Source organism: Dermacentor albipictus, chromosome 7 (assembly GCF_038994185.2).
Source record: "Dermacentor albipictus isolate Rhodes 1998 colony chromosome 7, USDA_Dalb.pri_finalv2, whole genome shotgun sequence".
Lineage (NCBI taxonomy): Eukaryota > Metazoa > Arthropoda > Arachnida > Ixodida > Ixodidae > Dermacentor > Dermacentor albipictus.
The window spans coordinates 45425790-45440049 of NC_091827.1; the positions used below are offsets into that span (position 1 = coordinate 45425790).

Below are 14260 nucleotides of genomic sequence, written 5' to 3' on the forward strand. Positions count from 1 at the left end.
CCTGTGTGTCGTATCATAAACAGTCACCGTGGAGGCCCTGTGAATATCCGGTAGACTTCGCCTTGTTCTGTTGTAGAATACACGTTGTTTGCGCCTTGTTTCGTCGAGTCGCTTTCGGACAATTTCGGTTGGCACGGGTTGCAGTTCGAGGTGGTAGTCAAGTACTGGAAGTTTAGTCCTCGTCTTGCGTCCCACGAGTCGTTGTGCGGGCGAATTCAGGCGGTCGCCCCTTGGCATGTTCCTCCATTCTAGCAAGGCACTGTAGAACTCCAGCGTTCCATACCGGCACTTCTTGAGCAGTTTCTTTGCTTTTCGGACGGCCCTTTCAGCCATGCCGTTGCCGCGAGGGTAATGCGGACTGGAAGTGGGTGGCGGTACTTGCAAAATGTCTTCCACTCTCCCGGGATCCAGGGAAAGTCCTTCTTGTGTGAGGATATGTACCATGTAACGAACTTGCGGCTGCAAAAAATGACACTTTTTTATTTAGCTTTGCATTGTGTTCCCTGCAGCGCACAAGTAAAGCTGCTGGGTTATTGTCATGCTCTTCTTGAGACGTTCCCCAGACTAGGATGTCATCCATTACAACGGCGACGCCACTTAAGCCTTCTACTACTTGGTGCATTGCCCGTTGAAAAACTTCCGGGGCAGAGGCAATCCGAAAGGGAATGCGCAGAAATTTGTAGCGGTCGTACGGAGTGCTCATAGTGCATATTAATGAACTTTCTTCGTCAAGCCTAATTTGCCAAAACCCTGATGACGCATCTACAGTTGAAAAGTATTTTGCCCCATGCAGGCGCGGAACAACATTTTCTAATGTTGGCATATGATAGTGCTCTCTCAGCAAGGCCTTGTTCAAATCCGAAGGATCTAAACAAATGCGTACTTTGTCATTTCTAACCACTACGACCATGTGACTTGACCAGACAGTAGTTTCAGTTACCTTTGCAATGACGAGGTCGCGCTCCATTTTATCGAGTTCCTGTTGCACGCGTTCTTGAATAACAACCGCCACCCTTCGGGCTGGCTTGACGCTGCCTCGTGCTCCTGGCTTGAGCTGAAGAAAGAAACTGTGCGGTGGCTGTGTGTCGAAGTGTGTTTATACACAGGCAGACCAGGCTTGCGCATGCGTATCACAATATTCTTGATGACGTAGCCACTGGTCACACCAAGCACCTGTTACCTGTGGTGCTCGCTGTGATATTTCAGGTGTCCTTACCTATGATAGCAATACAATCTAGTCCCCATTGTAGTTGAGCACAGTTTGCGAAGTATGTAACAGAGCCATCGATGTGGCCGCTATTTTGACATTCGCTGCCAGGCTGGTCTTGCAGCCGTTATATGAAATACCGTTTTAGTGCCAAGCATTTTCTCACTTGTCGTTCCTTAGAAGCATGTCATGGCTGCTTTATATTGTGATCTTATTACCGCACTAGTCATTGAAAAGAAACTGTTTTGTGCTACAAACATGCCAACTACATAATAGAGAAGAGATCTTTCTTGCTGTTAAGTTGCTGGATGAAGAAAAATGGTTGTCTGCGAGTTCAAAAAAATGTCATTATGCTCGTGTCATATTTATGCAATTTAACATCTGCCAACGGCCCAGTGGTAGTGTACTGGGTCCCATGTAGTGAACATCACACGGCTATTTTGGCGCCATGAAGCCATGCTCTGTGTACTTGTCTGTCATTTCCTTTGATGAAAGACGGCATTGAAGATCGATCACATGGTTTTATTTACAATGCAGATATAAATAAACGATTTTAAACAATGCAAGTTGCACTTGAAATGAATATTTACAATTTATGTTCCTTCAATTTCAGAACTATTTACATATGCACACTCTCCCAAGGGAGAACAACGCGCTCGACATGCCAGGCGATCATTTTCGGCATAACTTGGCCTTATGTCAAGGAACTGTGCGGTGGCTGTGTGGCAAAACAGCGCAGGGCCTACAAGGTGCGTGAGCACAGTACACATGGTGGAGCGAGAAGTGTTGTGCTTGGCAGCAGCCCAAATAGGAAGCGAGGAGGCGAAGACCAACATCCTCCCATGCACAGTGCAGATGGCGGTGACAGTGTCGGTGATGACAGAAGCAACAGCAGCAGCAGCAAATCATTTGGCGAACCCCAGCTGCCCAGAGAAGTAGCTACAACATTCTGCTGATGAACACAAAGTGTTCTATCCACAGGTACTAAATGAAAGGCTCTCATGTAGTGTCACAGTGGAATGATGCAATCATCTCCGGTAGTGACAGCTCACTGGCAGAGGACACGTGAAAACGCTGGTTATGATTGAGCAGATTCTATAAAAAAAGCAGCACGCTATCCACTAATTGCACACATTTCTTCACATTGGTTCCTGCTCTCTATTAGATGTGTAGACAGCAGTAATAAACATCTGCCTGCAGTGTCAGGCACATGTTTATTGCTGCTGTCGGTGCTGCTGTCGACGCAGCCGCCTTCGCACCCTTTGCAGGTATCGCTGGTGCTGCTGCCGTGTCGTGCCAAATGAGCTAATAACATTATCCCGGGCAGCACAGCCTCTCATGTACATCATGCGTGCTGCCCTCACTTGGGGAACTCTCTGTGGGGAGGGGTTGCCACTTTCATCGTCACTGCTGCTGTTGCTGCTGTCATCACTAACATCATCCAACAACACGTCACCTTCATCAAGACACAAGTTGTGCAACACTGCACATGCTGCAACGATGTTGGCAGCGCGCTCTGGTTGGTAGTGGAGGGCGCGGTACCGCTGAAGGCAGCGAAAGCGGCTCTTCAGAAGCCCAATGCACCGCTCCACTACGGACCGCATGGCAGCATGTGCAGTGTTGTACCTGCCTTCTGCAGTGTGTACGGGAGGGTGGCCTGTGACTGGGGTCAGGAGCCATGGTTCCAGGGGGTAGCCGCTGTCACCTGCAGGATCATAAAAAATGGTATGAAATCTGCACAAAGTTTAGTAGGCGAAGCATGGGTCATGTAAAATGCACCTACTACAGAAAGGCTGCAATAAAGAAATATACAGGCTGAGCACCTGACCCAGCTGTGATCACAGATAACAATAGCTGGGACACAGCATCCCTATTTGCAGCAAGGCAGCTTTTTGTGTAGTCTTCATTCACAAATGACTGTCGGTATAAAAAAAGAATGTGACAACGTGTGCACTGTACACTCACATTAAAAATTAGTTTAAAGTAAGGTGTGTTGTCACTTTGTTTCGTGCGGATACCATTGGAAAATTTCTACATCTCGCCTATACTTAATAACCTGACTATAACATAAGGGGTTCGGGCTTCAATATTCTCTTACGCCGCGAGCACGCTTTGCTGCCAGAATTGCAACTGTACAAAATTTTCCCGCTGCTCACCGAGGAGGTGTTCGCCGGCCTTGGCAATATGCCCCTCCAGGAACCGACGACGCAACCACGTAGTTCTCCAGACGTGGGCGTCGTGGTCTGACCCCGGTCGCAGAGGGTCGATGGCGAGGATCCGCATGCCTGCGTCGCAGATCTGACGAGAGCGCGCAAGGCAGCCTCCCACTGCTCCTCACTAGATATTAATTGTTTGAGGAAAGGGGGAAGGGGGTGCTTAGGGCACCCCCACATGATGTGGTTTAAGTCTGCTTTGGGAGAGACACAGAATTTACAAGAGGGAGAAAGGTAAATGGCGGGATGAATGCGGTGGAGGAGGTAAGGGGACGGAAAGGTGCGAGTCTGCAGCTGTCGCCACAGAATTTCACACCTACGCGGGGATTTGCCCATGAGTGGCGGAAAGGTTAAGCGGTCTAATCGGTAGTGTGCGCAGATGTCGTGATAAGTAATAAGTCGATCCCGCGCTGTAAACGACGCCTCCTCCGTGGCGAGGTCCGACACATGTGATGCCTGAGCCCGGACAGTAAATCCTCGGGCACTGGCATGAGCCGCCTCGTTTCCGGCAAGGCCCGCATGCGCGGGAGTCCAGATTAATGCCACAGTTTGGTGGAAAGGATGGACCAAGAGGAGAGAAAGGGCTGGCTTAGAGACCCTACCCGCTCCGAAGTTATGTATGGCTGCTTTGGAGTCGCTAACGATAACTGATGAATTTGGAATTGTGAGGGCCAGGGCTATGGCCGCTTCCTCCGCCTCCTCCGAGGAAGAGCCAGGAATGGAAGCGGCCGCAGCGACCTGGCCGTGAGAGTTAATGACTGATATTGCGTAATGATTTCTGCTCCCATATTCGGCGGCATCGACATAGAGCACGTCTTTAGAGGTGGAGAATTGTTTTTGGAGAGCCTTTGCTCGCTGCCTCCTGCGCTGTTTGTGATGCACAGGGTGCATGTTTTTAGGAAGTGGGGGGATGCAGAGGTTCTCGTGTATGTGATGTGGAATGGTGTATTTAGTCTTGATGATGGGTGCCGGAGTGATAGAAAGGGTTTGTAGAATGTGTCGACCTGTTGCGGTGTTAGAAAGTCTGCTATATTGGGATGTGAGGTGGGCTTCTGTGAGTTCAGTAAGTGTGTTGAAAGTTCCAGTAAGCATTAGCCTATCAGTGGAGGTACGTATGGGGACTCCCAGAGCGAATTTATATATTTTGCGTAAAAGAGTGTCGATCTTATCTGATTCTGATTTAAGGAAATGTAGATATGGTGTTGCGAATGTAATCTTACTGATAACGAAGGCCTGAATCAAGCGGAGAAGTTCGGCCTCCTTTAGTCCGCCATGTTTATTGGAGACTCGCCCTAGAAGGCGCAGGGTGTGATCGACTGTAGTGTGGAGTGTATGTAGGGTATATGTGTTGAGCCGGTTGCTTTGAATGTGTAAGCCGAGCACCCGGAGCCTGTCCACTCTAGTAACGGGGATGTGGTTTAGGATCACCTCTATACTAGACATGTGTTTTCCGGACCCCCGGTGGGATGGCAGAAGTAGCAGCTCGGATTTTTGAGGGGAGCATGTGAGATTCATAGCCCCGGCATGAGCCACGACGGCGTCTGCTGCGGCCTGTAGAGTGTCTTGAATCTCTCCATCGGAACCGCCAGTCATCCAAAGAGTGATGTCATCGGCGTAGAATCTTGCCGGCAAGCTGTCGACGCCGCCCATCGCGCGCTGTACTACTGTAGTACCAGGGGCGTAGCCAGGGGGGGGGGGCTTATGGGGCTTAAGCCCCCCCCGAAATTTTTTCTTGCTGTCATGCGCCGCCGACCAAAACAACTCCCGGCGCCGGAAATCATGCTCGATTTTGTCTAGAATGTCCTGAATTCATGCTCGAAAAGACATTTCAGCGCGAACATACCGAAATCGGGCTGGATTTCCTGGAAATGCCCATGCATCGGGAGTCACATACCGTAACGCAAGGAGCCCCACCGAGCACAAAATTTCAAGGGCGTTTTGATGGCGAGCGGGCTCGTCTCGGCATCTCGTGGAGGCCGCGGAATCTACCGAGCGCTTGGATTTCAATTCTGAAACTTTGTGGGTATAAAGTTCTCATAACATTTTGATGCGAAAGGTGCATTGACATTTCCAAAGTCGTGCTTTAGATTTTCGATTCCGGAATTTTGTGGGTTTAATGCTGTTGTAAACATTTGACGCCAAAGGTGCATCGACCTTTCTAAAGTCGTACATCGGGCCATACAACGAGGCAAGCCAAATCAACATACTATCAGACAAGTTGACAAAGCACGCAGCGAGGTCCGATGAGACAAAGCGTTGTGGTGGTTCATTTGTGCCATCAGGTCAAAGAAAAGAATATGAATTTTTTTTCACCTGCGCCAAAGCATCCATGTCAAGACACTAAAGCCACCATTGTAACTAAGTTCTTATTTATTTTTCTACCTAGACTTTTATTTGCGAGGATACATTAAGCCTCTTTCTCATCTTTTTATTTTGTTCTCGCAACCCGCGGGCTGCCAATCCAGCCAGAGCGGCATGTGTTTTTCTCGTGCTGCATCGACAACCGCGCGGCGCACTTAGATGTGCGTTCGTTTTTTTCTGGCCGACTGCCTTTTCACCTGGCAGAGTTTTGGACGCTTTCTGGCTAGCAGACGAGAAAAAGAAACAATGCATAGTCGCTCGCTGCCAGCATTGCGGGGACTCGACGGATTGCAACGCGTTCGCTTGTGTGCGCAAGGGAGAAAAGCGGGGAGGAAGCGCGCCGCCTTCTGTCGCACGCGATACATTTTGGGAGTGGAGGGAGGGGGGGAGGGGGTGCTGTGATCTGTGAATCTGTGGTTGCGCAACCTGTTTATTTGCCTTGTTTGACGCATTATATATAATGACTTTTTCTTAGGTACGTGGATTTATTGGAGACTTATATATATTATGTGTATACGTATATTTAAACATCTTGTTGCGAGGGTTTCTGTATATGCGCAGTGAACTTTGTTTCCAGTGCCAATTTTTGCCCTGTATCACGCTGCATCTTCACATATGTATATTCCTTTGTATCTTCGCATTTCTAATGTACGAAGGCGAGTCAAATGAAAGTGAGACAACCCGCCCCGCGCAATAATGGTTCGGTTCATTATTTTCGAGGCACGCGCGTAGCACATACACATCTTATTTACAAGTGACATGCAGAGGTGAGGTTAAATGTTCTTTAATGTTCTCATACACTGGGTTGAACAGGGTTACGTGACATAATGGACACTCCAAAAGTTGAACAGCTTGATGTTGAGAGGTTTTTGACACATGAAGATGTTTCCCCAAAAGAAATTATTCGCCATATGGCTGCCGTATGCGTTGAACATTGCGTTTCATTGGCCACTGTGAAGCAGTGTAGCGAACTGTTCAAAGAAGGACATGAAAGTTACAAAGACGATCCATGGCCGGGCCAAAGCCACCGTGCAATCATCCCCAACACAATTGAAAAGGCCGTGGTTGCTCAGTGGCTATGGTGTTGGGCTGTTGAGCACGAGGTCGTGGGATCGAATCCCGGTCACGGCGGCTGCATTTCGATGGAGGCGAAATGCGAAAACACCCGCATACTTAGATTTAGGTGCACGTCAAAGAACCCCAGATGAGGGTGACGACATTTTGTCTGCAATTGCGACCGAGAATGACTCATGGTGCCGCTACTATACTAGCCTGAAACACTACGGCAAAGCTTACAGTGCAAGCATTTGAATTCACCACTGCCAAGGAAAACTAAGGCCGTCATTTCTGCCGGAAAAGTGTTGACTTCTTTTTAGATCGTTAGGGGCCATTATTGATCGCATTTTCTAAACCTGGAGAGACTCTAAATCGTTTCAGATATTGTGAAAGGTCGGATCGGCTGCGTGTCGCAATCAAGAACAAACGACGTGGAAAATTGAGCATTGGGAACATGTTGCTTCACAACATTGCCCGTTCCTACGTCGCTGATGTAGTTAATACGAAACTGGCAAAGTTCAAGTGGGAAACGTTGCAACATTCCTCATGCAGCCCAGACCTGTTTTCTTGCGTCTTCCACATTTGGTAAAATTTGAAAAAACTGCTCAAGGGAAGCAGATTCGTGTCAAAAGATGACGTGTAGTCATTTGCAGATTTTTGAGGCAGCAACCCAAGGAGTTTTATGAGACGGGAATTACGCGACTCGTTAGTAGGACAAGTGTCTAAATACTCATGGCGACTACATTTAAATAAAGTACCCCGTTTATCATATATTCGCATTGGCTCACTTTCATTTGACTCGCCCTCGTATATTTTGCAGAACTCCTGCTTTTTTACATGTTCTCTCTGTTGCGACTATAATTTCGGAGCAATTGCTCGCAATACACGAGTGGTGACAGCTGCTCCTGCGCAATACATTCTAACAAAGGAAAGCGTCATTGAGATTTTCCCCTGGTCGTTGCATATGTACAAAAATGTAAACAAGGTCGATGAATGATATATATATATATATCCCGACTAATGCTGTAAGGAGGAGGCCGAGCGGCAAAGTGAGCCCCCCACGAACGAAATTTCTGGCTACGCCACTGTGTAGTACTACTGTACTACTGTAGTACTACTGTACTACTACTGCAAGTTGCTGTTGCAAAGAGTAGTTGTTCGTATTCAGCTCTCTCGAGTAGGTATTCCCTTTCGCGCGCGGGCACCATTGTAGACCTAAGAGTGCGCATAATTTTTCAACGCGTCGCGTGCGTCTGGTTGACCGTGGCATATTCGCAGCTACTATCATCAACTCATTTTATCCATGCTAACAGCCCTTTCAATCGAGTTATCTTACAGTTCTTTGTCAAGCTTGATGTCCGGGCGCCAGATAAACAACTTTTAGAAAAGGCTAACGCGAAAGTTTTAGGACCACGAAAGCTAGCAAAACGTGCTTCCTCGGAGCTTCGCAGTTACCTGGATTGGTATGTAAGCTGGTGCGGCCCACCGCATTACACATGGGGACACCTCTGATTGTTGTCGCCTGAGTGATACCCAGTAGAGTTCAAGGCTGGACATACAATAATAACACGTTACATGTATACGTTACGTATGGACTTGACTCGCCTCCTATTTCGATCGTGGGGAAAGCTGCCAGAGCGCCCCTAGGCCCGACGCCGTCCGATATTCCGGATGCGTCGACGCTAAAATCTTAGTGAAGACATGCTAAGAAGTTGCCCAATCCAAAAAAAACTTATTGACACGTTTCGGGAAATCGCAAAAACTCGCCACTAGTCGTCAACAGCACGTTCGCCGTGCACCCTCCAGCGCGATCCCACATACCAGCATGGCGCCGGACGATAGACGGCGCTGTACTCCGCATCACGTGTGAAGGCGCCATTTCCTTTTCGATGCGATTGGTTTCGTTTCGACTGGTTAAATGCAACAGCGATTGGACACGAAACGCCGAAAACACGTAGCTATTACCGCAGAAATACTTCAACAATTCAGAAAACAAGAATCGCAAGAACATCGACTTGATGAACAAAATCACACTATGCCACAGCTACGGCCACGCTTGTCATCTGCCTCCCACTGCTGCGCTCACCTATCACCATTTTTCAGCATGCTTCCAGTGAACGACTACAACCTCACTGCGGATCAAATAATTCTGATTAATAAATGCTCCACGGCGTTTTCACCGTCAGCACTTCACGATTAGGCACTCTGACCGGTAAGCTTTCCATTGCACTAAAAAAAAAATGCGTACCATCAAAATTGGTTGTCAGTCCCTTTAAGCAATGTGACGTGCACGAGCAATAAAAGCGAAGATTTTCTCTGGGAACATCGCCGGATTTCGTGACCATGGCTGCGGCCTTAAAAGGCCAACCAATCACAGCGGGCCGCTGGGTTCCTTGCACCACCAGCAGATGGCGCTCGCCTCGGCGCATCCGCGGCTGCGTGGTAATGAGGGAGCAAACGCTTGTAGATGATGGAATGGGTTCGAATTGCGTTGTACGCAGGTGTGCCCGTGCTGCCTCTGAAACCATGATGCATTCAAGGGGTCCGTCGTACTCGCTCGCTGTCAGCAGCTCCGCTTAACAGAAGGCTAGGTATAATTTGCGTGCGTCGGGCTTGTGTTTGTGTCTGTGTATTCGTGCGCGCGTGCGTGTACTCTTGTTTCGACTCTTTATGCATTCACACGAAGCTTCGCTGTTTATAGATTCCAACTCGTTGGATTTCAAGCATATTTTAAAGAACTCCGAAGGGATACTATAGAGAAGCGGTAAATGCGTTTGACGTCGTATCCGCCCAGAACAATCATCACTGGTTCGATGACGTGGGTATGACGTCATGCATTTCCCTGCGTAAGGGCTGTTGATAACAAGTGTTAAAATGTGGTGACGAGGCTTCGCTTATTACTTGACTTTGTGGTACAATGCAATACCGGCTTCACAAAGGCGCACACGAACTGCTCTAGGATGAGGGTTCGCGAGACTTCCTGAGGGGGATCAACCTCAAGGACGTGGCGCTCGTGTCCCGAGGTCGATAACGAGGCATTACAGGAAGCCCTATAGGCGCCTTAAGTGGCGTTTGGTTTTTCCAAGTTATAATTACGCTCGCAGCAATTATAAATAACTGTCCTTCAAAAAAATGGCTGTGGCTTAGGTAAGGTTAAGCCCAGGATGCGAAGCATACTAGCCTTTATTTTAGTTGTTGAACCACTGTTTAGCCTGGTGAACTGCTGTTGCTTGGCTATATTTGGTTCGGCTAGACGAAGAAACAACTCATGCATTACTGCTTCGCCTTCAAGAGTGGAACGCGACAGCGTTCCCGTCGACCCGCCAAGGGGTGTAAGACAATGGGCTACAGGGCAGCGACTACGCGCCCCGCATTGGACGCGGTGAGCGTCGAGCAAAGCAGCGTTCGGCGCGGCAACGAAATGTGCGCCTGAGCAAGAGACGCACGCCTTAGAAACGCTCGTTTCTAAGGCAACACCGCATTCACTAGAGGCGCTTTTGTACCGCTTTGAAGCATCGTACTCGTGGCTCAGTGGTAGCGTCTCCGTCCCACACTCCGGAGACCCTGGTTCGATTCCCACCCAGCCCGTCTTGCAAGAGTTGAGCCAAAGCCACTTCTCCTCTGTCGTGACGTCACGGTGTCACGTGGTTTCAAGGCGACACCGCCGCGCCTGAGGAGCTGGGTTGAGCTCTCGTAATATGCTTCGCATAAAAAAAACATATATTATTCAATGTTTTTCAAGCAGAAGACAAAGAGCTCGTTAAAAATGAAAGTGCGCGCTCGCTAAACATAGCAGTGCGAACAGAGACGCTAGCCACCCTGGACTCACCTGCGTGTTTCGTTGCGGCGTGGCGAGTGGGCGCTGCGTCTTATGAGCCGAACTGGTGCAAGCTACAACTCAACACACAACACCTCGTGCACGGTGACCTGGGGAGCTTTCTTTTAATTTTGCGTTCGGTGCCGGTGCCGGTCACGAGTGACCACACCGACCACTGCACGAGTAGCGCGACAAAAGGCTACGCTTTCACGAACCCGACGCGAGCGCGTTTACAGCGACTCGCTTTTGACGAGTCCGGACAACGACGGCACACAGCGACGAGTCGAGACTCAAACGCGTTCGACCTGGGCTTCCGTTTCCCGCTGCCATATGCACGGGTCTTATCACTACGATGAGGTTGCACTGCACACTGCCTTGTCTTGGCGCTGTCCTCATGTCATTCCCGCTGCCGGCGCCTAAATGGCGACGTCGCAGTGGTCCCGCGGAAGTCTCGGCGCTAATGGTACCGACGCACTCGGGTTTACATGAATGAATGAATGAATGAATGAATGAATTTATTTCCATAAATATAAAAGTTTATGGAGGATATAAGGAAAAAGGTTACAAAAGAGCAACTTGACTAGTCCTTAAACCTTCTCGTGACAGCAGCAGCAGAAAACAAACAAGCATGCTGCATGCATGTTTGCAAACGGTTTAGGCTGGGTCAACCTTCCCCATGCAGTCGGGCTGACAGAGCCCGGCGCGACGCTTGTTCAGCCCAACCGGCTTGCGCTTACATGAACTAGACAGGCGTATTCCAGCCCGACAAGCCGCTTCGACGTGCTTCGGTCGGGTTCATGTAAACACCTTCAACAACGAGGTAAACATGGCGCCCGCGTCCCAGCATCTCTCGCTTTCGTTCTACATGAAAGCTGCAGTCATGACGGGAGTAAACTCTCAGCCCCTTATTGCAAGAAACTAACATATTTTGTAAAATTACAGAAAAATAATTAACACGTAATCTTGCTGGAATAAAAAAAAAACAAGCTAAACGAAAATAAAGGTATATGTTACGAAAAATCGCCTATTTTTCTGTATATTTCACAACACTTTTTCAAAAGTGCGCAGAAGACATTTCGCGAAACAGCAGCTGTAAAATTATGCTACGACCTACCGCGCTATATGTACAGCATTTCATGTATTAGACAGAGGTGCTCTGTCAAGCAAATCGCTTAACTAAGGCTCTAGGATGCCGGAAAGTTCACCACGGGTGATCGCATTTTTTTTATTGATATGATATAAGGAGATGTTGGCGCACAATTTAAGGCGCCGGCTACTCCTCATCTCTTGAGTGGTTCCATCATACATCGTACAGGGTTCAAGGTTACATATCAAATAGTCTTTTCACACAAGCACCAGGACTTATCACGCAACGTTTCCACGGGAAGACTATGTATGACGTAAGGAATACATGGTACACACAATATACAATGTAAATGTCTCCACACTTATTTAGATGAAAGTCTGAAAAGTACAAAAGATATTGTCGCCTAATAACACATTGTCTAGTCAGCGGGTGGTACATACATCGTGTAAATGCATTATCACATAGTCTCAACAGAACAATCAACATAACATAATTCACAAACAGATGGTTATACACAGTGACAATGAAATGAAGGGAACAATGAAAGCGCTAATAACGTCCAGCAATGCCGCTGTCTTCAAGAAAAGTCTTTAGTGCTTTTAAAGCACTCTTCTGCAAGGCCGTTGTTGGCCAAGGGCCCAAAAGTTTCCTTAAACTGAAAGGTCTGCGATCTAATTTAATTAGCGCTGATTTAAGTCGGCTTCTTGGTGTGTCGTGATGTGGGCAATCTAGAAGGAGGTGATATATATCTTTGTCTATAAATCCACAATCACATTCGGGGTTTCCGCACGACCAATTCTGTGTAAGAAATGCTTTGTGTAAGCAGTGCCTAGCCTTAATCGATGAATAAGGGTTTCCATAGTTCTATCTGATGACAATGAAAATTTGAATTCAATAAATGGATCAATATGGTATAAGTCCGAGCTCTTAGAATTCTGGTCAAACCAAGTGTTTCTAGACAATTTGAGAGACGTTGTCCTTATAATGCAGCGTAACTCATCCTTTGATATTGGGAGCGGAGCCGTATCATCTTTTAGGTGCGCTTGTCGTGCTGCTGCATCGGCTGCTGTGTTGCCAGGAATGTCGTAATGCCCTGGTAGCCACTGGAATGATATTGCATGTTTCGCTTCGCTTGCCTTTGTGAGGTTTTTAAGTGTTTCATATATTATACTGTCACTAAATGTTTTTCCCTTTGTGTTGCAGAGTGATGTTAGAGCCGCCTGTGAATCGCTGAAAATTACCCATTTTTGCGCATCTCTTACTGACAATATAAATTTTATCGCACATAGGATTGCGAACAGTTCAGCCGTTGTGGACGAAGTCGCACGAGATAACTTAAATGATTCTTGTTTGTTGAGGTGTGGTATAATAAATGAAGTTGAAGAGGCTGCCGTACTGGAGCCGTCTGTATAGACGTGTGTGTATCCTGAATACCGCATATATATCTGGTGCAGCGCTAGTTGTTGAGCAGCTCGAATGAACATTTCTCTTTTGCTGAATATCCCATCTACTGACAATTCGATTTTAGGAACTGTAAGCAGCCAAGGAGGATATTCGATGTCTGAGTTCCAAAATTCATTTCTTGGCAATATGTGAAGATTTTTTTGAATTTCTATATGAACATAACTTCTATCTCGTTTCATTATGTCTAGAGCCAATGGGTGGTTTTTATGCTGGGTTTGAAGACGGAAATAATGCCGGCATGTTTCTGTTGTTCGCATAACTGGAAATGGTGATTGGCGAGCCTCAGCTATTACAAGAGAACTAGAAGTCGCTCGTGGAACTCCTAGACATAGGCGTAGTCCTCTAGCTAAAAGTCTTTGAAGTCGCTCTTCTGACGTGTGGGAAAGTCCGTGTAAGATGGGCGCGGAATACGCAACTTTTTGTCGTATTAATGCATTGTAAACAGTCATCATGGACGATACTGATCCGCCCCATGATGCGCCTGCAAGTCTGCGAAGTACAGTCACTACGGCATTGACCTCGTTTTCGAGTTTCTTTATATGGGGTGCCCAGGATAGCTGCCTATCAAGTATTATGCCTAGAAATCGATGCTGTTTGAAAATCATTAGAGGGTGTCCTTCCAGATTAAGAGTGAACTTTTTTAACTGCCTTCGAGTGAAGGGTAATACAGCTGTCTTTGCGTGTGATAGTACCATTCCTCTCTCTCTCAAAAATTTGTTGATTATATTTATGCCGTCTTGCAATGCCATTTGAAGTAGTTGAGTGTTAGACCCAGATGTCCAAATACACACATCATCTGCATACAGTGAAAATTTTAACTGTGATGGCAGCCTTCTTGTTAAATCAGCCATGACGCAGTTAAAAAGGAAGGGGCTGAGTACGCTTCCCTGTGGTACTCCCTGTTTGACAACATGTTCAGCACTCTTCCCTTCACCCGTCTGAACAAATATTTTGCGACTTGATAGAAATTCAGAAATCCATCGCAAGGACCTGCCAGACAGACCAAGTTCCAACATGCTTAACAAAACATGAACGTGACTAACAGTGTCAAATGC

At 47.5% G+C, this 14260-nt stretch overlaps 2 protein-coding genes across 2 annotated transcripts in view; both read right to left on the reverse strand.

The window, feature by feature from the left end:
- LOC139047956 (BTB/POZ domain-containing protein 6-B-like) overlaps window positions 1-14260 on the reverse strand; it is a 56888-nt gene that overhangs the window by 17818 nt on the left and 24810 nt on the right. The window lies entirely within an intron of this gene.
- On the reverse strand, window positions 1870-5001 carry LOC139047952 (putative nuclease HARBI1). The gene is made up of 2 exons (XM_070522150.1): window positions 3364-5001; window positions 1870-2912 (listed from the first exon to the last, which is right to left on the reverse strand). Exons 1-2 carry the CDS (start codon window positions 3488-3490, stop codon window positions 2422-2424), a joined length of 618 nt encoding a protein of 205 aa, XP_070378251.1. The 5' UTR covers window positions 3491-5001; the 3' UTR covers window positions 1870-2421.